Raw genomic sequence first — 27,665 nt, forward strand, 5'->3', positions numbered from 1 at the left:
ATGTGAAAATAAAACTGAGTGGAAACACAAAAAATCCAAAAAAGGGCCCAAAATTCGCAAACATGTTTTTACACTTGGAAGCGCTGGATTTTGAAGCGTATCGAAAAAATGAAAATGCCAAATTTTGGCTATGGAAACAGCTATTGCGAACAAACACCGACAAGACCGGATACACGGCGCACGTTTTGACCGGATATTACGTCACATGTACGTTTGTAGTCACAAAGCAATGGAGATATGTTTGGAGGGATGACGAAACAGAAATCTTTCTGGAATTAATTAAAGAAGCAAAATATTAGAAAGAAGCAAATAAAGCAATTTTAGAAAAAAAAAAAAAAAAAGCAAATAAACGCTACGGTTTATGAACAATTATGAAAGCAAACTCCTACAACATCGACGCACGGCGCAGTCACTTCCTGTTCTTCTTCTTTTAAATTACTGGCGGGGATGAGATCACATCTCTATGGTGTATACTGCCACCTACAGCGGCGGAGTCCCCTCTCAATATTCACAAAAGAAAAACAGATGGCAACGGACATAAGATGCATGTCCGTTTCAGGCATTTTCAGTAAATTCGCTTAAAATTTTTTGATTTGAAACAATTGGAGTGAAACCTGACTAGTGACATCCAGTCTAATGTCTTCAGTGGTTTGTAATTCTTAACGAGGTGTCTAAATTCAAATATTCAAGAGGTGCCCATTCAATAAATACATTTAAATCCTGTTCATCAAACAATCAAGCAATTCTAGATTGGTTTTATAAATATTAGGCTACAGGGTTTTTTTGTTTTTGTTTTTTTTACTTCTACATAAGGTCTTACTGTTAAAGACAATAAGGGGGAACATTTTTTTGTTTTGTTTTTTGGGTGGTGGACTGGACAGACCACTAGAATAGATCTGCATCTGAGGTGAGTTTTTTTTTTTTTCTGTTTTGCTTTGACTTGTGAGTGATAATTTGAGACACGATCGCTAAATGTTGGCATGTGAACCCAAATCACTTCAAAACAATCAGCTGCATAGAATATAGTGAACAATTCATTCAATTGAACTTTACAGTCAAACTAAAGATAAAACAGAGAGTTACACATTGTGTATTTACAACCAAACAACGCTGTTTTAAGTATGGTCTGCTAGCTTAATGCTAACCTATAATGAAAAACGCCATATACAGGCTAAAAAAAAACTAGCATCAATGTTGCTGTATTATAACACTGAGCGCAATACATGTAGCGCCACAATATAACAATAGTTACAGGCATAAATTCTTTATCCTCAACAAAAAACAACTAATATTGCTGGAGCTAACTGAGTCTCAAATCCCGTTTGTTGAAAGACTGGCTCCTAAAATCAAGTATCTGTATTTGTATCATGATATCAATGTCAAATCAATTTTTGAATTTTAGTAGGCTACTTAGCGGGACTTTGGCAGCTTAAATTGCAGCAGACTAGAGGGAAACGTACCAAAAGCCAAACCACCCCATTGTTGCACAGACAGTGTCCCAATACTTCTGTCAAGTTGGCGTACATGTGGAGGACTGGAGCGCGTACTCATTCCATCAGTGTCAGCCAGGCGTGGGTGACCCCTTGATTACCACCCCATGCCCATGCCCCCCCCCCCCCCCCCCCCGGCAGTTCGTCATTGGCCCCAATGTGTTCATGGCTGAGTGGAAGTCAGGCCAGACCTCGGGAGGACACTCACGACTGCGAGGGTTCGTCCTCAAGCGGGGCTGAGCAGGCACGACGCAGACAGGCGCAGAGAATGGAAAAATGAAGCCAAGTGACTCATTGTTTCTGCGCTCAAGGCAAAAATGATAATCAGTCCTTTCTGCTGAATGCAAAATATACGGTGAAATGTGCTCAAACTTTTCACCTACTTACTTAGTGGAAAGGAAATGTGTTTTGTCACAATTTATAACTCTTTTTTTTTCATTCAAAATACCATAAGCGTCAAGACTTATTTTTGCAGAATATTTCTTACAGTGGTGAAATTGGATCGTTTTATCTGTCTTGTGAGTGACTGTCGCCATCTTACTTGCGGTGGTATGCTAGTTAATTAAATGAGCTAATGATGTTTACGGTACTGTAGATGTATGGTTGTGTAAGCCAGTTCTGATTAGCAGTAGACGCAATACACTTTATCTTCTTTCAATTGTAAAATGATCCCAAACTGTGGACATTCTGTTTTTTTGGGGGTTTTTTTTTTTTTTTTTTTATCATTCTTTCCTCCTAAGTGAGCATGCATTAAAAGTTTATGTGGAAAAATAATCAATGCAAAATCCTGTAAGACAGTGAAAAAAAAAAAAAAAAAAAAAAAAAAATCCATGATTCGGTGAGGCCTGTTGTAGAGGGATGACTGTATATACTTTGTGTTTTCATGGAAAACAATTTGGGTGAGCACACATTTTTGAAAGGGAGTATATATAACAAATAATAGTTTAGTGTGTATTCTTGTGTTTTATGTAATTATAGCTAATCAAAAAAAAATTAAAGGAACGCTTTGTTCCCTTAATTTTTTTTGAACAGTGTATATTTGCGTTACTCTGCAGCGCAGGAATTCAAATGTCAACAGCAAAAGTTGTGGCATCATTAAAACAAAATCAACAATACGTGTCCAACATATATTCCCGTATATTCTGGGTATACAGTATTTATAGCCCATTTCCAGTGGTTAGCAGCTGTGGTTTTGCAAGATGGAAAAAGTAATTTCAACACTTGAGGCCGGGCCGAGGAGGAACGTGATGACACAATCTCTCCTAAATGTTTATGTCATACTTGTAAGTGCTCATGAGATATTAGCAGTCGCTACATTGTTGGTATTAAGACGTACAGTACATAAGAAAGTGCATAACTGAGCTATGTTGAACATTTTTCAACTCGCATCTGCCTTCACCCCTCCTCCTTCTGTGCGTGTGCGTGTGTGTGGTCTGCAAGCTTTCCGAGGTGAAGAGTCCAACATTGGCACTGGAATGTTTCTATTTTCTGTTCCTGGTAAGACGACTGTGCACATACTGTATCGTAGTAAGTTAAATGACGAGCTTTTAATCATGATAAAAACAAAACAAAGCTATGATAAAAAAAAAATGCATCAAATAATGATGGGATACAATTTGTGGGGTTGGAATAAAATATAATAAAATATGCTGAGGGGAACATAAAAACACGTTTTGTTTTGTTTTTTAAATCATAAATTGCAGAATTATTTGGCAATATTCTGCTCTTCCTTGCAGGAGAGATCCAAATGTATCTACTATGTAATACATTATCCAAATGCAGTAAATGTATTTTTTTTTCACAAATCAATAACATTGGTCCATCTGTTATTTTGACAGATTATTAACCAATCTGAAGTGTTGAAAATAGCTCGAGAACTAATCTATTAACTCTCTCGCACACTTGAACTGCCGAGAAGCGTCATAAAACTCCGCCCCTTTCTCACTCAGCACAACCATTGTGGCATTATGTATCTATTTTAAAGTGAGGGGAGGAGCTTCATTTACAGGCCATAGCCTTGTCTAAAAAAAAAAAAAACAAAAAAAACAGTACTTTGGCACCATCTTGTGGCAGTGTCACGAATACCTTGGAACGGTTCAAAAATTGTGTGGAAAAAATGTATATAATATGACTTAATTTGTGTTCATGTGTGAGCAATACAATTTAAGACCTGAGCAAATTACACTTACATCTATTTGGAGAAGCGCTTTATTAGTTGGTGGTCGACTATTTAAGGAAATGCGCTAATCTTCAAGGACATTAAGGGACAGCGGGTTGTGAAGCACGTGGGCAGCTGGAGAGTGTTTCCTAAAGATAAAGTTTGTTTGGTGAGTCTAAACTTGGCGACGTTGCGGAATCTTGACAAAGACAAATGACGGCGGTGGAGCTAGCGGCGGTACCTTCGTGTCTTTAATGAACGGCTGAGTGTGTCATTGCATTTGAAATAAAGCCAAATCTATCGAAGTGGATGCGAGGCGAGCACGAGGAAGGGGTGGTATGGATTTCTGTCTGTAATGTCTGGGCTGAGTTTGTCTCATTCTATATGTTTGCTAGATCTCATAGTCATAGAATGTCGCATGATGTCACAGACACGCTCAGATGTGAAAGGATGTTTGGGGGGGCCTCACTCTCGCGTGGAAACCACAAACACACACTTGCCGCTTTTGCACTCGTGGCACCAAACCTTCCAACTTGAGTTGTGTAAACAACGTCACACTCTGCAGCACACAACACACACACAGTTAAATACACACAAATAGATGAAAACAAGCCCAATGAGGAAAAACTTCACAGATGCCTGCACCCAAATTATGGGGACCTGGTTTGTGGTCCCCCAAAATGTGGTTATGCAAAGAGAATTCAGTTGCCCAAGAGTGATGAATAACGCACACAGACAACTACCTGATTTGTGCTCCCTAAAATGTGCTTGTGTGAACAGATTTTTGGCCCCAAGAATGATGAATATCAGAATTAATATAGGCCTACACATGCACGCACACACACACTTGCACTGACTCATACTATGGGAAACTAGGGATGTCACGATAAGGGCAATATCGTGATATCGTGATATTAAAACTGACACAATATCGTTGTCGTCATGTTCACAATATTCAAAGGGAACATATCTGTTTAAAAAGTCAGGTTGATTTCCATTTTTGCAGTTCTAGCACCCTCTGGTGGCTAGTTTATTAGTGTAATGTAATTTTCATGAGGGATGTTTTGGCCTTCTATGTTTAAAATATATGCTAATTGTCAGATGAAGGGGAACGTAATATGCTTGTGAACGATTCAATATGTGGATGAACTCAATGTGTGCGTGCATTAACAAGTAAATAATATTGTTATTATAATAACAATAGTTATTAGAAATTGTAGGTGATTTATATGCATTGCTGTAATGTACAAAAGCACAATATTTTGTTTTTTTGTTTTTTTAACAATATTGTGACCATTTTTAAATATCGCCAACCTGCCCACAATATCGTAATAATTCTCGTATCATGACCTTCATATCGTGATAATATCGTATCGAGATGTTTGGATATCGTTACATCCCTACTTATTTATAGTCCCCAGACTACAAAATGCCCCCAAGATGTTTGTGTAAAGCGATTTTTGTCCCGAAAGGTCTCGATACACCAATCCGAAGTCGGAAGTCGGAAAGCGTCCAGACGTCGTCGTGTGCCATTTGATCAAACATTTCTGTCGAAACATCGGATCCCTTTGGGTAGCGTCTGAAGGTGGTTTCGGCATATTCGACATGTCGAATCGTCGTGGGCCCGTCGTGACATTTGATCACTCTGATTACCCCAGCGAATCTCCAATGAAGTGCTTAGAGTCCGCACGCGCCATCCCCGAGCATTTTCCTTTGTCGCACAACGCCGCACCCGCTGGTTCGGCCATGTCCTTCGTCTGCCCCCAGACCATCCTACAAGAGCCAACCTCCAGTCTGACCCAAAGGCCGCAGGCTGGAGACGACCACGAGGGAAGCCCCGCACTCGATGGCGAGATGTCGTTGACGGCGACCTCCAACAAAACGGCATTGCGGTGGAGGATGCACAGCAGCTGGCACAAGATCGCCGGCATTGGAAAACACTGGCTCATATGGTCAGCTCAACGCACCGAGACGGGATCCCCTGACCCTCGCTGGAGCACTAAGAAGAAGAAGAAGAAGACTGGCTGTTAACTAGCGAATCAGAACATGGGGCAAGAATAGGACATGACAAATGCTGATAAACAGTAAGCCGTTCCAATACACAGCCTTTCATAATTATGTAAGTCCGTGTTACAATATGGCTGGTTTTGCACATGATCACACTTCGCATTTGGACGGAAAGAAGAGAAGATGAATTCAGCACTGTATATCACACAACTGGATATTTCAGGTCACTTTTATATGCCGCCCTCATAAAAGCTTTCCGGTTGCCTTTTTCGAACAATTAGAAATAGTGATTACCGCCGATGATGGTATGGAGGCGAATTAGTTTGCACGTGTACTGAAAGGTTTGGATCCCAAATGCAGACACAAATAAGATTTTCTCCATTTATTCACATCGAGAGGCAGAAACTCAGAGACGCTGTACACAGGACAGTTGGACAATAATCCTGCAAACCACACACAATTCTCAGACAGCATCCACAGACAGTGAATCGTAAAGGACTAAAGAACGACATCACCTAAAGTATTAAAGGTTGACATCATGAACATCATGTTTTGTAAACAGACACTTGTTCCATCAGTACCTAAACAGACACACAACAGGTCATGAACTCTGGCGCGACTCTGGCGCACGCGACCCAGGCGCCATGACAGCACGAATGTGCATTAGGTACTTAATAATTGGCGTCGGTGCCTGACTGTTGCAGCGTGTACTTCTGTCATTTTTACAACGCGACATGCCAACGGGCAGGCTGACGCCACAGTGGGGAGGCCTAGGTCACATTTGGCCGAAGTCGGATTAGTGTATTGAGGCTTTTTTTGCTATTTGTTTATGACCCATTAAAGTAAAGGCGTTGCAAAAATGCTGCCGCAGACTTAAAAAGAAATAAAATGCTGGAGTTACCAGGGGAGTGGTCTAGATTTTGTGGTGTGTGCATATGTGTTTGGGAGGGAGGGGTAAAAAATAAAATAAAAAAAAAATAAAAAAAAGGCGGTGTATGGTCAATCTTGTATTCTGCCCAATCCCCCCCCCCCCCCAAACTATTTCACTTCCCCTGTTTTTCTCTCCTTCATATTCTACCCCCACTCTTCCCACCGCACCCGCCCACCTTCCACAGCACACCAGGCAGGTCCTTTAATTCTTTCCAGACTGCTGCATGCCGTCGTCCCTGGAAGGGCTCGCGAGTCTGCTGATGGAATTTAGCAGGGGGAAAAAAAAATAAAAAAAATAAAAAAAAGTTTGGCAGTGTCGAGGCCGGGGGCCTCTTGAGGTAATACATCCCAAATCAGAGAGCGCCTCCCTTTGGTGGCAGCGGGACACTACAATCCACAGTGAACATCATACTGTATTTGACTTGGGGGGAGTGTGGGACACTTGCTGCTGCTGAATGGTGGGTGGAGTCGGGTTACGATGACTCCTTATCGTCATTTGTGAGTAACAACATTTTACAGTAAATGAAGCAAGACTTATTACAAAACCAATCCTCTCATGTGACATTTGTGAGGCTTTGAATGAAGACAAACTGAAGTACAAATTGACAAGCACTCTTTTTAAAAGACCAGACATGAGTTTCCAGTGACCACTAGATGGCAATAGACAACAAGCTGTCCCGCAACAAGCAGTTGGAAGGGAAAAAACAATCCAACAACACTAAATTAGATGAGCAAACAAGACAATAAAACAAAAACTAGCAATGCATAAAGAAGAATAACTGCGACAAACGGAACGATTAATAGGGCAGCTGGTGCGTATTGACCGCCAGAAATCAATTTAAACGGTCTGTTGTTATCACCAGGGTGAGAATAATGACATTTTTAGCCCCTGTTGACAAATTGGATGCTGGTGTAATGTGACATCACGAAATGGAAGGTCCACAAAAGTGGGCTTGAACGATTGAACAAGGGAATAAATCTGAGGTTTCAGGGTTTGCCCAAACCGGGGCCGGTATAGACTAATGCGGTTGTGGGGGATTATTTATTTATTTTAGTTTTTACTGGGGATTCCCAGTCTGTGGTACGAGCACCCTGGGGGAGTTGGATTAGAACACCACATTTGTATTCATTTAACATGTGTGGGATTTTTTTTTACCCACAAAATAAGATTAATTTGAATGTCACAAGATCAAATCCAGAAAACAGGCAAGCTTTGACGTTGGCAATGCGAGCTGGAGGGCAGTTTGACGTCGATTTCAGTGGAAAGCAGAGGGCAATATAAGGCCAATATGGCGGCCCTCTCAAATGAAAATGGATGGATTAATCAGTTTAATTCTACCAAAAATTATCCTAATTAGAATGCCATGTTTAGACTAGACATACAACACATTTTATAAAAAAATAAATAAAATTTGGCCCAGCTTCTGAGTTCGCCCAGTCGGCTACAGGAAGTACAGTAAGTTAAATTGGTGAATTATTTTTTTTCCCAAAACCTTCCACAACAATAAGTTTAAATTTCAAAATTTGACACTAGCCCATATTAGATGGCATAAAGGCACAAAAACTTGGGATTTTTAATGCCCCTAATGTTTAGGATACCTGCTTCAGATTTGAGCTCCTCAAAGCAAGTTTGTCAAAGCAGGCCTGAAATTCACCTGAAATGGCCATTTTCAACCTTAAGTGGGGTACACATAATTTGAGGATTTCCCCCTCCTAATCAAAGTGAGAAAAAAGGCCCGTTTGTCATTAAAAATATATACATTTCCTGAGTGATTATCTAGTGGTGTGGGGTGTATTGTGATTATATTCCCCCCCCCTTAGAATACAAGTTAGGTCAGTAATTATAAATGGTAAACCTTGTCATTATTTACGATCGCAAAACCTTCAAACACTTTCTTCAATCATGACTCCTCACTCTTATATGAGCTCATACATACCAGGCACGTCCGGCCACAACTCGATTACTTCCTTCCTTCCTCGTTCGAGGGTGCCACCTGCCGGAAATGGCTTTTGTCCGTCTTCACCATACAAGAACTAAAATCACCTAACGTGCTAAGGCGCTTAACGAAACATACAAGGATGAATAGCACAAATTCTTTTATTGAAAAATATACGTTATTCTGGTTAATACAAGAAAGAAAAAGGGAGAAAAAAAAAGCTGTAAATATACAGTCGACAACAACGGTAAGGCATAAGAAACACCCCACTTTCACCCAGACAAAATCATAGAACAATCTGAATTATATAGTGTTGAAGTCATTCAGTGATTATCCTCTTGAAGCTATAACACATATTTGGAAGGGACAGTTTACCAATCCATTTTGTAGCAATAATAATAATAATAATAATAATAATAATAATATTTTGGCACATTTCACCAGGCAGCAGCACAACTAATCTTTATTTTTGGAAACATGATGCAACATTCAAGCTGCGTTGACTCTAGAAGTTGCATACAAATGTTGTTTATTGCTGCTTCTGCGTACACACTAACAAACACAAAACAAAGATAAGAACAAATGCAGGCAGATATGGATTTAATTGGGCCTGTTTGTGACACTGAATAAACCTAATTATTAAGACAGGAAGTCTTTGCAAATAGAAGCTAGCAAATATTACTGGTTTTGGTATTACAATGGAAGTGAATGTGGCATTTAAAGCTAAGTTACGGGGAAAGTCGGGGAAACAAACAGGGACACATCCTCATCATTTAAGAAGTCATCCCCACAGAGATGTCATTAATAGTGCGCAGGGAAGTCCTTTACAAAACTCGCTTGGGACGTGCTGCTGTTTTGGCTAGCAACAGACTACAAATCGACTCGGTGGTTAACTAATGCTGTGTGTGAACAGAGTACAGTGTTTTTTTTTGTTTTTTTTTCTCAATGATCTCACAGGCTTAAGGTGCCCTTTAACTCTGATACTCTCATCCACTTACAAGAAATAAACACCCTCCCTCAAATACATGCTTCTGTTTTCCCATCTATTCATCCATTTTTGACTTTAGACAAGTGACACAATACACCACCAGCCAACTGCATATACAACTGCTCACACTGAGCGAAAATAGTAATTATAATAGTTATTATAGTAATTGTGTTCGCCATTAAAAAATACATTTCAATCACGTTTGCATGAACTTTTCTGGTCTTAAAATTGTACTTACTACTCATAGAAAATGCGACAAGCACAGGATTGAACATGATTGAGATTCAAACCCAGAAACACTTTAGTGAGGCACATTTATAAACCAAACCATGACTCCACTGTGTTTCACCACCCCCCAATTTCCCATCAGAAAAATTAAGTCAGTTAATTGCCGCTATTATTTGCACATGTACGTTTAAAGATGGCCGTGCACATGCCATCTATTTGAGGAAATACAGTACTGCCACTTTAAGACAAGCACACTCAGGCATCACTTTTCACACCTCTGCTTCTTTCCACTTTATGCTACCTGACAAAGTTAGCCTCTTGTTTACAGTCAGGAATGTACAGCTAGCAAGCGGGAAAACATACAAGAATTCCACAGGAAGCGAAGACAAGGAGCCTGGCAGCTCAAATGGCACTTGTCATTTATATTCCGATGGCGAAGATGATACCCCACCATGGTGGTCCTGCGGTGATGAGAAGCGGACCAAATCGAGGGGGGAGCATGTCAAATGAGATGCTGGGGGAAAACGATTTTCCTTTCCAAGCTGTCCCTCTTCTGGAATGTTCCATATTCAAAGAGCGAGAGTAGACAAACAGATTCCCAACTCACGTCTCAAGGGAGGCTTGCTTACGTAAACAACATTCCACAGTTTCTCATACGTGGATCTCATCATCGTCGTCATCTAAGAAAGAGGAGAAGTGGCTCTCCTCTTCCGGCGGAGCGCTGAAGGTGGCGCTGTCCGTGTCGGCCGCGTACGCGTGGCCCTTCTCGTCCAGCGCCGCTGAGCCCGAGCTGGACACGGAGCAGCTGTCCAGGTGCCTCAAGTGTTTGGGGCGGACCTCCGGGGTGAAGTGTGCCTCGGTATCGGTCCTCTGGGGTGCTTCCCGCTCCTCCGCCGCCTCCACCGCAGTCGTCCTCCTCCCGTTGACTTCCTCTTCGTGGGCGCTGAGTGGCGGGGAGGCGCGGCCCTCGCTGCTCTTGCCTTCCTCGTAGCCGAGGTCGTCGTCCTCTTTCTCCATCACTCCCAGGATGTCCCCCAGCATGGACGGGCCCAGGTCCAGATGGAAGGACATGACCGACTCGGCGTGCTTCATTCCGCCTGCGGGGGGGCTCCACCTCTCGGGGAGCTCGCCGGGTTCCCCGAAACGGCGCTCGTCCAGCTCCAGGAAGTGCGTTCCGGTGGCCGCGGCGCCCCCGCCGTCGCTAAGCTGCTTTAAAGGACTGGGGGACAGACTCTTGGCGTCTCCTCTGTCCTCATCGTTGAGAAAGGGCAAAGACATGGCGTTCTTCACGTATGTAGGCGATCCTTCCGAGACCACCAGGGGGAGCTCTCGCTGCTGGTCCACTCGGGTGGTGGACTGGGAGCGCTTGCTGCTGCGGAAGGTGCGCGACAGCAAGCCCGGACGGGGGGAGCTGGGGAAGGAGGCGGAATCGGCGGGGGGTCCGCCCGAGCGCGTGCTGAGGAAGGAGGTGTCTCCGAAAGCGTCGCCGCTGCGGCCCACGTGCATGGTGTGGCGGAAGTCGCCCAGCGGAGCGCTGATCATCTCCCGGGTCAGGTCAGAGCGGGAACGCCGGTTCTTCTGGGAGGAGATGGACACCAGCTGCTTTAAGATAGGCATGGCAACTGATGTGCTTCTTTTTAGCTCGGAGTAACAACGGAAATCCGGGATAAACAATCCTCAACAGTCAGCACAGGAACCTGAAAAAAAGAATATGATAATAAACAAAATTATTTGTTAAGTAATGCACATTGACGTTTTAATGGGCACTCGAAAATGAAGATACAATATAAACTCAGAGGCCACAACTTGAATCTCAATCTCCAGTGACAGCTGCAAACAACAATGAATGAACCCTTAAAATGAGCACCCAATTTAGCAGCTTACCAGCTTAATTGCTCATCTGTCTAGGACAACTACTTCGTGGTGCGGCACATATGAGAAAATTCTATAATTGGAAATCAAAGAACAGAAGTCTAGAAACTGGCCAAATTAGCGTTGCTCATCTGTCAAGGATACCTGCTTGAGAAAATTGTTCATTGACATCTGTGGGTTCTTGAGACTTTCCTTCATCATGTGTAATAGACATGTCTACCTCATGTCATGCAGATCAGTGAAAATTTTGAAACTTTTTTTTTTTTTTTTTTTTTAAACTTTCCAACACTCTTCAAAATGATCAAACTTTGACATCATCTTCTGTCCACACTAGACAGCGTAGGCAAAAACTCTTCCCCTGCCAATTTAGCATCACCCGTCTACACAGGATAGCTGCTTCCAATTGGGGATCATTTGAGAAAATTCCTTTGGTGTCTGTCAAAGTACGAGGCCTCGTTTTATCAGAAAAATGCCTGCTTCAAACCAAAATGGCTGGAACACACAACCCCTCCCCTATTTTGTGTCAATCGGTGAATCGTGTCTGGGAGCCAATTGCCTATACCCACATTAGACAACGCTGGCAAAAGACACATAAATTTCGTACTACCGAATGTAACAGAAAATCCAGTTTGCAAAAATGCAGTCCGACTTCACCAAGGTTATTATAGTTTACAAAAATTGATTAAAACTAAAATTGATGAAGAAGAAGAAGAAAAAAAAAACTACCAAAACTAACTCAAATTACATTTTAATTTTACGCTCATAAAACTAACCAAAACAACTATAATTACAGGGAAAACATCCTTCGTTTTCGACTGTCAAGATCATACATGAGCTTTGAGGGTTCATTTAAAAATATTTATTTTGGTACTGTTATACTGTATCTGTATAGATTAAGAACGAAGGTCAAACAGTCGTTTGAGAATTTAAGTTTACTTTATTGCATAAATCTTTAAGCAACTGAATCAGTGAAAGGTTGTTGAGTGCAACATAAATCCCTCTCCAATGCTATTGCTTAATTGTGATTTTAATCACTAAACAATACTAAATAATCAACAACCATTACTGAAGAAATAATAATTAGGAAAACATGATTTTGTAATACACTTAGTTTTACCTGATTAATGGATAAATTGATGGAACAATCGATAGAATAATGCAGTCTAAAAATATTTAATGGTGACAAGCTCTACTATATATTTAAAACTTACTAAAACAAATAAAAAATAAATCAATTTAAAAAGACAAAAAGTTAAAATAAAAACAAACCATGAACCAATCAAAAATTATTATAACTCTGGGCACATGAAGACCACATGCCTGGTGCTGTTTTTGCTTGGGACATACAGTAGCTCCGCACAGCGCTGCAGTGAACTTCTGTATGCGAGTTGCTCGGTTTGTGATTGCAGCATATGCAATTTTGCAATGAACTAGTTTGCACACAGCGACTACCATACTCACATTTTACATTTGATTCTTCTACATTTATGGCCGAAAAGTGTTTTAATATTGACTGTAACTCTTAAACTGCTGCATTAGCACAGTTTAGCAATTTAACTCTGTTGTCTTTTAATTAAACAGCCGGTATTTTAAGAAACAGAATTAAATTTGGTATTATTTTCAGTGCCACTTGGTCACATTTCTGTCAAGTACATGCAAATCAGTCAGAGGATTTTCATGTGTAAAGAAGCCATCAGATGCCCAAAGATCACGATGCTTGCACAGCACTTTTCCAACATCAACATGACATGACGTGACCACAACGGCACTAAAACCATCAGGGAACACCACAAGGAATGTGTTTTGAAACGGAAAATGTGGTCGAGATCACGACGCCAACCTCACACTCGGCACAGGACAAAAGTATTAGGACACCGAGCCATTGTTTTGACACGTGTAAAATGGTAACAAGGCGCGACTGGCTGCCTCTTCAACAGGTCTGCATTATTGAAACATGCCATCCGTTCCAGACACAGAGAAAACCGATGCAGACCGCCAGCTAGACGCCGTTACCACATCCTCAGGTGGCGCCCTGCAGGTCAGGCATGGGGTGTCTCATTTACAGCTCTGAAATGTTCGACAACACGTGAAAAAAGCGCAGCTTGCTGCCATGGTGGTCTACCAAGGGCGAAGCAGTTCCTTCCTAGCACCTTTGAATTGCAGATGGAAAATCACCATGATTGCAATTTCAGGTCATCACTAATTGTGCTACACTCTTTGACTCCCACATTGTTTACGCTTAGACTTTGGATTTATTCACTGGCAAGACTTTCTAATTGGATTCACGCCAAGTTTTCTGTGCCATCCGCCTAATGAGGTTGGCTTTGGTGTTTTGAAAGAAACTGATGGGCCACCAACCAATTTGGTAAGCCTTACGGAGTAACAGGAAGGTGAGATTAAAACTTTAAAATGAAGTCTATAGGAATCAGTTGGATTCTTTTTCCTGGTCATTTCACATTTTCTAGGCAGAATTCATGGGACACACAAAAAGTACATGCAACCAAAAGTGAGTCTTACGTTATATCTGTACAATTAATTGACGGTCAAGTCCACATGTAGATACTGTATTTTTTTTAAAAATCTAAATAAATATATAAATATCAAATTTTAGAGACACATTGACAGCTTGAAAACTGACATTAGCAAAATCGCCAATAACTTTTTCTGTCCCTAACTGTAGTTCAGTCCAGTGCCAGCACACTTTCAAAGGCTTTGCAATGGGGTACCACACGGATGCTATGGCAACCAGTCCAGGGTGTCCCCTGCCTACTGCCCAGAGCCAGCTGAGATAGGCGCCAGCACCCCCTGCGACCCTTGTGAGGAATAAGCGGTCAAGAAAACGGATGGATGGATGGATGTTTACAGTAGTTGTGACTTGCCTACAGCTTTAGCCGTTTGTGATAAACTATGGCATGTTCAGATGTTCCAACTTCAAACTTGGACTAAGCAGACACTTTTGGAACAGAACTCTGACCCCCTTTGTGCCATTAGGCTCAATGCAGTTCCCCTTGGCAACTTGGGGCTCTGCTGACCCACACAGCTAAGAAAAGATTGAGTCTCCGACACTTGAAGGCAATGTTTCCAAAGCCAGCGCTTTTGCATTGCACTGAGGCATTTCAAATCGCAACAAGCAACCCCCCCACCAACCCGCCACCCACCACTGTGCCCTCTGCTGGATGCCCTGAATGCAAAATACCCACTGGGCCTCTTATACTTGCTATTTCGTCACCTCAACAGCACACAGTGCAAACCAAGCGAGCTTTGACTTCCAGTTCAATGCCCTCACCTGCCTTGTTTCCATGGAGACACCCTCTAGTACACAACAGCGTTTCCTGTCTTCAGGCAGCACACCACACATGGTCTCCGTATGCGTCAGGCTACGTCTTTGAATCAAATACATTTGGAGGTAATAAAATTTGTAATGTGATGTTGGACTAAATGCTAAAACAATTTTCCATCTATGTGGCCTGTTTTCTGCCAAAGCACACTTTTCTCTCAGTTAAAAGTTTATTATTGCACCTCCATGTGCTCCCCCCAAAAGGGGGATGGATAGGGGGGGCAGATAATTCACATCCAGCAAAACGGGAGCTTTTGGGTGGCATAAACAGACTGCAGGGGAAAGAACATGACAGGCAAGAGAGACAAAAGTCCTATTTGTGAGTCTGGTTCCACTCTTCTCTCATCTCAAACACGACCAGCCCCCCTCCCCTGCCCCAATTCCTACAGGCCTGGATGTAGCAACATGTTTTGTGACACGGCACATTTGATCTGCTGCAAATTTGAAGCCAGCTAAATTCGCACAGTTGTATTTATAGCTTTTTTTTCATGTGAGCACGCATACAGTACATGCTGGTGTGGATTGTGAAAGACGGGGGAAAAAATAGAGGGGGGAGCCTGAGAAGTCAGCGTTTGGCGTGGGAACTGCGAGGTCACAGCACGGGAGGCTTGACTTTATAAACACTCTTTAACAACACTCAAGGGCTGACTACAAACACGGACGACACACCACAGAAACGCCAGTGCATCTGCTTCCTTTCACTAAAATCAGATAGCATTTTACAGGAAGATGTCGTATAGCGTGATCAGATTTTCAAAATGAAAAACCGGGACACTACAATTTCGACGAAAAACAAATATACAATACATTCTCAGCAGGAACTACTTTTAATACATTTCATTCTGGTGACCAGTGGTTGCTAATGCTAAAGCTAATGCTAAATGCTATCCTTGTTGACAATTCAACCGCAGAAAACTAGTCAAGACACTCACCATTATCCAACTTGCTCGGTCCCGGCTGCTATTGAAAGCTCGCTCCGCTGTTTAATTCGCACCAGTCCCGCATTGTAACATTGGAAATATGCCACCAGAAAAAGTTCAGCTTGCGTTGGGCCTGACTGGCAACCGCAGCATTAGGCTAGTAAGACTAAATTCCCCATGATTTTTAGACAAGGAACCAGTAAGTAGTTCACGTTTCGGTATGACAAAAACAAACCGTATGTGCGGATGACATTGAGCATTGTAAACGTGAATGTTAAAGTAAATAGAAAGGAATTTAACAGTTAAATTGATTTTTAATCGGTTTGTCGTATTAATCGCTATTACAAATGCGCGATTGAAATACACAAGGCCCAAACCCGGGCCCCCAGGACTGCGTAAAACAGGATAAAACAACAAACAAGCAAACAAACAAACAAGCAAAAAGAGAACTGAAAATGTTGAAATAAGAATGCCAAGGAATGGCAATGTGAGTTGGCTGACTCGGGTTGATGTTGAGTGTAACTGTCCCTTAAATGGACACAGTGAGCAATGATACCCATTAAAATGAAGACGTGAAAGACTAATGAAATGCTGTGCACTTACTTGACTTTACCCCACTTTGACTATGTGCACCACGGGAACACACTTATATACACACTCAACTATCAATTAAATACCTTACCCTGTTTTTTTTATGGCTGGGGATAAAATCACTAATATGATCCTGTTAACTTGGTGGGAGGGCTGAGAAACAAGCAGAGCAATACCAATATACTTAAGTAAACAGGCCCATAAATCACACGTTTGCGTGTTCATGTGACATCTCATGAGGAAGTCTGTACACACACGCACGCACACGCACGCACACGCACATGCAGACACAGGCTGTAAGCCCAAGGCTCAAATCACTCGTAATGAATATCCTTCATAAGACATCCAAGCAATAGCTTGAATTTATGAGGACTGGCAGGAAAATATTGACTTCCTGTGCTCAAGGTTTGACTTCCTGTCGATGCTCTGGCACTAAAGGTTGCCAATACGCAAGAGGCAGACGTGCACTCAAGTACATTGCGCTCGTAGTATTGATGTGCCATCTTTGTACAGTTTACATTCTGCTGACTAGGAGCGTGTGGAAGAGGAGGGGCGGGGCTTTGTGTCTGGACAATTTGAAGTCATTGACCTGGATGGATAAGTGAATGACCTGGGGGGGAAATGACATGTGGGACGTTTAGTGGGCTGGGTGGGGAGGCAATTAGCTTGCAAGTCATTGGCAGTGAGTAAACGTAGAGCACCCCCCCCCCCCCTCCCCCCCTCAAAAAAACAAAAAACAGAGGCAGTAACCTCCTATGACAACTGTAATTACTATGGCACACACAAGATCCGGTCATTAAGCAGACAAGATGGCCACCTCTTTGACAGATATCAGCCACCAAACTCAGTTTAGCTGGCCTGAAGATCTCATTTCAGCTGGCAAATCACATTATGTCAGGGAGGGAGGCAGGGAACTGTCGCACAGACAGAATGCAAGCATCTGATGGCCATTTACAACAAAGGCCCAGTTTAACTATGCAGTAAAAGCAGCCCATATGGGTCCAGAGAGCTCAGTTGTTAGCTTGTTGACAAACAGAGCAGCTTCTTTGGAGTCCAAAAACCCACACAAGGGGCTCATTTTGACCAAAAGTCTCATTCCCGCCTTGCAAAACAGCTCAGTTAAAGAGGTCTTACTGCAATTGAGTGTTTCACAAAAATACACCAAGGTTTTATTCAGACAATAAGAACAAAAATATGCCATTGTGCTCACAATTCGGATATCTTACATGTTTGGCGTTTGATGAATTAATGTCCCAAACCCATTTTTGTCACTGAGTATGTGCCAGAAATGAGTCCCGATCCGATACTTGGCAATGCGCTATGGGAAAAAAAGAAAAAAGAAAAACATAGCACATCCAAATGATCTAAACTGTCTTAATTTTTTCATGTCAGCCTTTAACAAAGTAGTATTAGTCAATTTAAAAAGTAGATGTCTGACCACAGGACAAGTTTTTTTTTTTTTTTTTTTTTAAATATATATATTTACATACACACACTCGCTCGCACATTTAAAATTTTCAGTTTTCATTTGAATTAGTACCCAACTACATACTACTTAAGTTCTTTTTATACTCTGGTTTATATTGTGATACATGTTAGCATTAAAAGGTGCAATCACTGATTAACTGACAACTAATAGATTATCAGATTAATCTAAACCTATTTTGATAATAAATTGTTTAGTTTAATTTAAAATTGCCCAAATCTTCAGGATTTCAGCCTCTCAACACCAAATCTTATTATAACCATATTGATGCTGTCCTCCATGAAAGCAGATTATGTTTGTGTTTATTCAAAATGGAACATTTTCGAACATCTGAGATTAATTTAAAACAATGATCAACATTTTGCCGATTTTTCTGACATGTTATGGACATGAGAATGAAATAAAATAATGACCAGTTTTTAAAGGGACAGTATGTAGAACTTTGATTTTTCCGTTCATTCATAAAAACAAAAAAAAAACAAAAACAATATTAAGTCCAATAATTTGCACATAAAAAGTAATATCACGGTAACATACTTTTTTTTTTTTTTTTTTTTTTTTAAATCATTGGTCTAGTAAATCGCTAATTATATTACACGGGGATGCACCTCACCTTATAAAAGGCTGACATGATTTGCTCCCATATTCCTTAAATGGATACCAAGGGAGAAGACATTGTTGAATGTCGTAATTGGTGGTGCTGGTAGGCTTGTGAAGGGCGGTCTCTCTCTAAGGCAGTGTTTCTCAACCCTGGTCCTCGAACTATCTGACCTGTATTCCAATTTCCAGGTGATTCTGATGACAGCTCATCAGCAAGCTCTGGAGAAGCCTGATAACGATCCTCACCTGCGTTAGAATCGCGAGCATTGGAAAACAGGCTTGATAGTGTGCCACAAGGACCAGAGTTGAGAAACACTGCTCTCAGGCACCGGGTACTTTCTTCAACACGTACACATTTCAAACTTTGGTCATTGCATTTTATTAGATCACCACTCGAGGCTAAATTCTATACATTTATTCTTTAATAAAGGGACAGAAAAAAAATTCTTTCGGACAATATGATTAAATGAAAAACAAACATAAACCGATTATTAAAACAATGGTTATTTGCAGCCCTAGTTAGCATACCAACTATCAGCTTGTCAATATTTAACAAAGTACCAGTACTAATTTGAAATATTGGCAGTAAATCATGATTGACCTCCCTTAGGGCTTTTTGTATTCAGGTTGCCATTTTATGACACTGTTAATCTGCTTGATGCTTCAACAAGGACTGCACAGGTCCATGCGGCAAAATGACGTCATTTCAGCTACCGTGCCCCTCTACGTGGCATCCGCATCGCTCCAATTTTACACACCGCAAACCTACGAAAATCTGTTACTTACGTGATCTGTGCAAAAGCTGTTGTCAACAAGTATTGTCTACTTCCTGATTATTTGCTTTCATTTGTTTTGTAAAATGAAGGTCGATTGTTCACCCCAAACTGCTGTTGCCGATAGGTTATTGAATAAAAAATAAAAATAAAACCGTTTTCTCCTTCTATTGTGAAGTTTTGTTCATTCCTCTCTATAGTATTTGAGAATATCGGCTAATAGCAAGGGCAAGCCACCCAGAGTCCTGCAAAAGTTGTGTTGGCCTGATTCCGCACGTCTCATTTCCACACGGAACATACATGTATCAAGCATAAAACAAGATTTACTCTTTACACATTTGATCAATTTTCATTTGATGTAGTGACCAACTGAACGTGGTCCGAATAAATTGTGGCCTGTGTTCCACACACTGAATACTGAAGAATCTCTGTAGAGGACTTCAAATGTGCAAAGTTCAATAGTTTTTGAAATAATGACACCTCTCTGTGTCTTAAAACTCGCAACAGATTGTTTTAGCGCCATTCGGACTTGGCTGGCTGATGTGAGGTGACCTTTCCTCATCCAGCCATCCAAGATATCCCGTTTAAATTCCACAGAATTTTCCATGACATTCCAAGAACTGTGCTGCGTCTAAAAATATCTCCTGCCGACATCACATCAAAGAGGAGAAGAGCTTGCAAGAAGAAAAAGAAAGGCAATTGACATATTATAAGCGGGGACTGCGTCGTGGAGACACTTTTAAAGCTTTTAAAAGAGCAAATGAAAGCATTCTTGGCTGAGAAGGGGCCTGCAGCCATTCAGCACGTAGCGTGGTGGCTGACCCCTGATGCCCTGAGAGGAGATGACTAGTCTGTGCTACATTTCCAGCCAGGCAGTCTCCAGACATCACAGTCCATCTTTCTGCCTGCACTTCTCTACATGACAGCGGAGAAGAAGAAGACCAGAGCTCCGGTTCTATACACAAGACGCAGCAGCGTCTCGCCAATAACACTTTACAACAGCCTAATGGAGCTTTCTGTTGCATGGATCCACACAACATATATCATCATGGGGGGTGCAAAAAGATAAGATCGGCACTGCTAAATAGCTAAGTTTTTTTTTTTTTTGTCAAGGTTAATTGATGTTCAGAAGTTGTGTCATTCACCATTAAAAAGTAAAGCTTTAATAACAAAGCTCAAGGTGGACCCCTGACTTTGGTTTGCCTCTGGCAGGTGTGGCAGTGTAAATTACATTTGAAGCTGAAAAGCCACAAGCTAGCTTGAATGCTGATGAGAACTGCCAGCCGCCCTCCCTGGTGACCATGTGGTCAAACACGCCAAGAGGAGAAAGGTGTCTCGGGAGAACCATGAACCTTGCAGACTGGTGTGGGAAAACTGTTCTTGCATTCCCGTCCACGATGGAAAGAATGCGAGTGAAATTATGGCATCCATAGACTGTTGATGAACAGTGCTATAATTACAGAGTGAAATGGAGCGGCAGAAAAGAAACTCACTGCCAACAACTTGTTCTGACTTATGAGTGTTAAAACATTCAATGATCAGATGAAAGTGACTTCCTACAACAAGTGAGCGGTTTAACATGAACTACAGGATGGTACGACAGAATCGATGTTTCCTTTCATCTGATGCGACCAGCAAATGCTGGGTCACAATGACAACAGCAAAGACCAAAACAATGGTGCCAAACAAAAGCACCAGTCAAAGCCTTTCACATAAATGACATGTGAGACCAACAACATAGCGGGACAAAAACAAAACATAAAAGGGATTTTACGAACAGATTCATGACAAACTAACGGTGTGTTTACACGACAATGATCTGATAAAAGCTGGTAAGGTTTGTTCTTTGTAAGGTTTTGTGACTATGTTGCCAAAACAATCTCATCTGCCATGGACATCCTGTCCTGTTTTCAAAAGGTTAACATTTTCAGGCTCCTAAGGTGCTGGTGGCTTTCACTTGAGTATTCCAAGGTACAAACCATTGCTCAGTTGATTTTTTAGCTAAAATGTGAGTTATGGGGCGGCATGGTGGTTAGCTGGTTAGCGCGTCCGCCTCCCAGTACTGAGGTTGCAAGATTGAGTTCGGGCTTCGGCCTTCCTGGGTGGAGTTTGCATGTTCTCCCCGTGCCTGCGTGGGTCTTCTCCGGTCTCCTCCCACATTCCAAAGACATGCATGGCAGGTTAATTGGGCGCTCCGAATTGTCCCTAGGTGTGCTTGTGAGTGTGGATGGTTGTTCATCTCTGTGTGCCCTGCGATTGGCTGGCGACCAGTCCAGGGTGCCAGGGTGTACCACGCCTACTGCCAGAGCCAGCTGAGATCGGCTCCAGCACCCCCCCCCCTTGTGAGGAATAAGCGGTCAAGAAAATGGATGCATGGATTTGAGCAGCAGTTCACACTTCGAAATAAACCATGACACAAATGACCTTGTGGATTTAACCAAATCACATTAGCTTTGTCTTACGAAACTCAGTTAGTTTAAAGGTACACTCAGTATTATACAGTGGCATCTAGTGGTGAAATAAAAAGGCATTCATTTAAAAAAAACAAATGTTTGTGTTAGCAGTAAGTAAAAAGATATGTTGTATCGCATAAACGTACTTTTTTTAAATATAACGGTTAGTCTAGAAATCGCAAATTATCTTACATGTCCGGGCCGCGGCTTCTAGTGTCCGCCATGTTTCGCCGCAATCTTTCTGCTACGGGTGCCGTCAACGACAAATTTCAGCGCTCCATTTCTTAACGCGTTTTTGGAACGCCTTTGCAGACGCACTTCCGGTTTGTATGGCGACCGCATGTACACGAAGAAGAAGAGTTTCCGGTCCCCGAAGAGAGCATTATCAAGCATCACACTTTGGGAATTTATTTTATTTCAGCGCGACAAAACAAGAGTTTATATTGTAGCCGCATTTGCCAGATGGAGAGAAATGAGGAACAGACTAGGTTTGGGACGTGCCGGTGCCTTCGACTGCTTTCTACTTGACCGGTAAGTAAGAGTACATTTGTGTTTACGTTTTGAGAGCGAGAGAAAAAGTATACTCCGTACTAATTAATACGATGTTCGTACCTTTGTTTTACGATCACTGTAGCTGTTGATTAGCAACAAAAAAAATATCAAGGGGAGAGTCAGCAGCCATATTGGAATGCCCCGAATGAGGACACTTGAATGGAGGACCCCAGAAGGCTTCGGTGTTGTACCACCAGTATCTCCACCTACCATATCTGAGCTGCAACAAACTGAAGTCAGCCGACGTCTTGGTATGTCATTTACATATGGACGGCATTGCACACTACATGAACTTTTTGTGTGAAGCAATACGGAATGGTCACATGTACAAGCACCACTTGTTTTACACAGGACCTGCTGACCAGGTGTCTGAAGCCATGGAGTGACTCCTCCCTCACTTTCCTCAGCAAGCCTTTGAAGAATATGATATCATCGTTGGTGGGAACATGCCCTCACTCCATAACATGTACTTGTGCAGTCAAGGAGCATGTCAAACTTAATAAAACCAGCAAACATTGAAGTGACTTCATTTTTACTGCAGTCTGTTCACACAATCAATGGACAAGCCTTCCTTAATTTTGCCCCAATAACATCATAGAGTAGGCGAAAAGTAGTGTTACAGATCATACTGTGTTCGGGAGAGTTTGAGGAATGTTGCAATGTTAATGGGGGACAATGTCAGAACACACACACACACACAAAAAAACATCATGGTATTGAGTTAATCAGATATTTTAGCTGTGTACAACACATACCTGCTCTGTAACACTACTTTTGGCCCAAACCTGTATGTCTATTTTCCATATTTTGAAATGCACAGCGTATTGGTAAAATTCTGGAACAACTGCAATTCATGTAGCTCATTATATTCTAACAGCATTTTTTTTTTTTTTTAGTTAATATGTTCATTTCATGTAGACTTTTATTTTACTTTATTTTATTCATTCATTTTCATGTACTGTACCTTACATTCATTGGCCAATGAAGAATTCCTTGTCATTGCAAGCATTTATAATAATTCTCCAGGCTTTTGATGTTTTACATTTCTGGTCATGTAAAATAGTGTTAGGTTCGGTGTCGAATGAACACTGCATGTTGACGCCAAAGGAAATAGTATTTTTTTAGTTATTCAAAATGTACAAATTAACACACAACAACAATATACAAGTTATACAAACTACAACAAAAAGTGTCAGACATGGACTAATTATATGCCAGGTAAAAAACCTTTGTATTGTCCTCGAGGATCTGGGAAAGTGTCACTTATTTGCCACAAGTCACCAAGGTGCTGCAGTCTGGGATCCAGGTACAGGAAATCATGGTGGTGCTGATGTGTCAGCAATGTGTCAAAAAGTATTTCTTGGTGTCAGTCTATCAGCTGGACCTGGATATCTTCATGTTCCTCCATGGTCATTTCCTGTACGAGTCTCTGCAAGAAGGTAACAATTGTATGTCAGATGAGGTACCAAACAATGAACTGAAAGTCACTGAGCCAATGAAGTACATTATTATATGAGCAAGACTATTTGTGAAAGCCATGTAAATTCCTGCACATCGAAGTACAAGGAAGCTGTTGTATCTTCAATCAAAACTAATTAAGTTGCTTAGTGATATTTATTAGGTAAAATTGTTCAACATGGTGACAAATCGATATCTGAGTAAAGGGTTTCAAATGTTTTTGTAAGCAGCACTTTTCTGAGTGGTTAGTAGCAACAAGACACGGGGGGAATTACGAGTCTGAGTTGCAGATGTGTAGTTCATTTCACACCATTATTTTTGTACGATATACTAAACATATCAGCAAACGATGTAATCTAAATACCACATATTCCAAGCAAAGGTATGTTTTGAGCCATTCACATGCATGCTCGAATGGAATTATTTTTCCATGATGACATAATTGTACGTTACGAGACACCGCGTTCTCTTCCGCGTTCTCTTCCTCGTCGTCTCTCTCGCCCCCTCCTCGCCCTCTTTGAGATGGTCCACATGTCTATAAAACATATAACATAACTGTGTGTTCTCTGTTGCATAGTTTAGTTGCACTAACAAATATGAACATAGATAGCCATTATCATTAGCTGACGTACAGTATTTCCTAACAATGCCGACAAAAATATTAATTCTGAAATTAAATGACTAAATCACAAATATTAGGTATCTGTACAGTATGTCTAACAAATGCAATTCACTTACGTCATCACTCGAGGGAATACCAGAAGTTGTTTGCGTTCTGTTCCGGTGAAATTGGTGGTAGGCTGTTGAAGTAGGGTCTCTCTGGGACGCCGTAGTTCATGTGCTTAAAATCATTGCATTATCTTGTTTGACCGATAGATGGCGGTCGTGAGCTACACACTGCGGCTTTAATGCTAACGCACAATGTAAAACGCCAATAAAGCTAACTACTTCTTTTTTTATTTTATTTTTTATCAGTTTCATTTGTATTTCCAATAAACACTACGTCATGGCAATCGTCGGCAGTCGCCATATTCCGCTTTCAAATGTTAGAATTTTCACGTCTCAAAATTCTGTTGTAGAAAACAAACAACAAACACAAGTCCATTTGTCCCAAAAATGCTGCTAAAAAAAAAAAAAAAAAAAGTACTCTTTTGGTCATTAAACTGAGCTAATGACTTTTCTGCAGGAAGTTTACCTTCGTGGCCAATGAGGCAAAATGCAACCACATGTTGCGCAGTGAATCCTTCAAGACAAGGAGGCGTTTTTGGATCACAACTAACAGTTTATGTTGGTATTTCCTGGAATGCGAAGGGACCGGACGCCACACAAGGCGTGCAATGAGCACACAGGCATGTTCATGCACAGGATGCCACAAATAACACGCTGAGGGTCCGTTTAAGATGCTTTTCTGAAAACTGTAAACTACACCCAGGCATCCAGCCCATAAAAGAGAAACAAACCCTACTGCAACTCAACTTTTACCTTCAAGCACTGAGCTGAGGTGATTTGTAACGTAAGACGGAAGAAACCTGTGCAGGCTAGTTTGCGTGGCTAAATCCATAGGTGGCTAAACAAACAGGCTGAGGTGGTGACACACAAGGAGGCCATGTCATCCATTTAAATCTATCACCGCGTCACAAAAGAACCCCCGTCCCCATGTGTGGTTTGGATAAGAAGGGTCAAAGGTAACACTCTGGAAGTTGTGAAAACAAAGGAGGCCTCACACGAAGATGCCCGAGTACATTGTGTCCTAATTAAAAGATGAAGTACTGATGGAGTGACGCACTGGAGAGCTGAAAGATGACATGACATCACATACTTGCTTTTTAGATGCCCCAGATGGATTTTGTGTATCCATCTATCTAATGGTTTTAAGCTAGTTGCATTGTTAAATTTAACTGCGGCATCTTGCTATCGAAAATCAGAAGCAACTAGCCCAATGTATTTTATTAGATATAAGTATATGTCTATTGAAGCTTGTTTTCTGGGCTTAAAGCAAGCTGAGGGATCTTGCTAGCAGTATAAATAGGAGCTGGCTCACTAGTTTGAAACTATAAATCATCAGTCTGTCTGACTATCTATAGCTTGTTAAGTAAATATACATTTGATGCCAAAGTTAGCTGTAGAATCTTGCCATCAACATGAACAATTAATATCTGGTGCAGTGTATTTTATTCCTCGAATGTACCTATAGAAAAATGATCAAATTTGGTATAGCTACTCAAAAATACACACTACTCACAAAAGTTAGGGATGCTTGGCTTTCAGATGAAATTTCAGGACAAGCCCAAAATCCATTCAAAATCTTTACAGGTGAACTTAATGTGACCTTCTCTAGTCTTTTGAATGCACATGTCCAATTGTTAAATGTTTCAGTTCTTTTTGCACACCTTTCTGTTCTCTAACGAGGTGCTTAACGGCAAAAGTCCCACATAACAATGCTCCAGCTCATGCAGGTGGCATCATGAGGGAACGGCTGTTGGAGATTGGTGTACTTCAAATGGAATGGCCTGCATTTTTTTCCAGACCTGAATCCTACTGAAAACCTTTGGTATCAGCTGAGTCGTAGTAGAGGCTGGAAACTCTGCACCCTCGAACCTCAATGACCCGAGGGCTGCAGGCCCTTCAAGAAGAGTGGGATGCCATGCCTCAGCAGACAATGAGTCGACGCATGAGACGTCGTTATCAAGCCGTAATTTGTGCTCAAGGGCACATGACGAATTATTGAAACGTTGAAAATGTTTTGGTGTGGTGTAGCGATCATTGTTGTTAACTTTTGCTTCAGTTGTTTGAGATGAGGAAATCAACGGTGCATCATTCTACTTAAATGTCATACCTTCATATGATATCACTGTAGCGTGGACCTTTTACATTTTCCATAAATTTCACCTAAAAGTCAAATACAGTATCCCCAACTTTTTGTGAGTAGTGTATGTTCTATATAACACCCTACACTGTTGATACTAAAGTTTGCCATGGGAGCCTTGGAAATGGCTAAACAAATGTAGGCTACTGTATATTTTCGGGTAGTTAGCTGGCTTGCTTGCTAGCAAATTAATTTAAAACAAACGAACAATCAAGGTGGGCTATATCTGGTTGCTATTTCTGCCGTAACTGATTTGACCACAACAAATTATTATAATTAATGGGGAATGTATCTGAACATTGAAACCACTTTATTAAAGATAAAATTGGCACTTGTCCACGTTTCCTTTAATGAAAAACACACATTCAACATTATCTGATAGTATGATTTTAAATGTACCATGGCATGCATAAAGCAGCGCTTCAAGGGGTGTGAACATGGCAGGAGAACAATAAGTAGCTCCAACACAAAAGCATCAGCTGCCATATTACAAACGCACACACCCCCACACCGCTGTGCCCCCCCTCCTCCCAAGCTCAACATCCCCAAACATGACACGAACAACATCATTTTTGTTTTACACCAAACAATTCTGTCAAATGTTTTAATTCCAAACGGTGAGCACTCTTACCTTAGCATCTCATTCATAAGAAGCCGGTCCCACGTTGAGGCCCCCAGCAGATTGACAATGGAGGGGAGGAGAGGGGAATGCCCGCTTCCAATGAAATGAGACTTGAAAGAGAAATCAAGCAAAAACGGTCACTTCAGGAGTGTAAAGCAGAGCCGCGTGGAAAGTAAAAGTGTCTTTCTCGGTGGAGCTGTCAAGTATCGCGCAAAGAGCAACGATGTGTTAGCAGGATGAAGTCAAGTCTCGCATGTGTGTGCGTAGTGCAAACCTCCTTGATCCTGCAGGAGTCAGTTCACTTGGCCACGCCCTTCTCCCCATCACAGCGCGCCTTAAAGACACAGAGCACCGGAAGCCGATTATGTTTTCTTTTTTTTTTCACTCACTCACTCAC

General features: G+C 41.5%; 1 protein-coding gene and 1 long non-coding RNA gene across 4 annotated transcripts; one reads left to right on the plus strand and one right to left on the minus strand.

The window, feature by feature from the left end:
- Positions 1 to 8,665: 8,665 nt before the first annotated feature.
- LOC144023140 (cdc42 effector protein 4-like) lies at positions 8,666 to 27,602 on the minus strand. 2 transcript variants are annotated; one of them, XM_077528386.1, is made up of 4 exons: positions 27,543 to 27,592; positions 27,278 to 27,378; positions 17,685 to 17,776; positions 8,666 to 11,435 (listed from the first exon to the last, which is right to left on the minus strand). In XM_077528386.1, exon 4 carries the CDS (start codon positions 11,353 to 11,355, stop codon positions 10,390 to 10,392), a length of 966 nt encoding a protein of 321 aa, XP_077384512.1. In that variant the 5' UTR covers positions 11,356 to 11,435; positions 17,685 to 17,776; positions 27,278 to 27,378; positions 27,543 to 27,592; the 3' UTR covers positions 8,666 to 10,389. The 2 variants fall into 2 exon arrangements, with proteins under 2 accessions (XP_077384512.1, XP_077384511.1); XM_077528385.1 differs by lacking the exon at positions 17,685 to 17,776 and having other exon boundaries at positions 27,543 to 27,602.
- On the plus strand, positions 20,860 to 22,846 carry LOC144022775 (uncharacterized). 2 transcript variants are annotated; one of them, XR_013284409.1, is made up of 4 exons: positions 20,860 to 21,149; positions 22,192 to 22,301; positions 22,405 to 22,573; positions 22,674 to 22,846. It is a non-coding gene; the product is annotated as an uncharacterized LOC144022775 (long non-coding RNA). The 2 variants fall into 2 exon arrangements; XR_013284402.1 differs by having other exon boundaries at positions 21,123 to 22,301.
- Positions 27,603 to 27,665: the final 63 nt, after the last annotated feature.

The sequence above is a fragment of the Festucalex cinctus genome, chromosome 1 (genome assembly GCF_051991245.1).
Source record: "Festucalex cinctus isolate MCC-2025b chromosome 1, RoL_Fcin_1.0, whole genome shotgun sequence".
Taxonomy (NCBI): domain Eukaryota; kingdom Metazoa; phylum Chordata; class Actinopteri; order Syngnathiformes; family Syngnathidae; genus Festucalex; species Festucalex cinctus.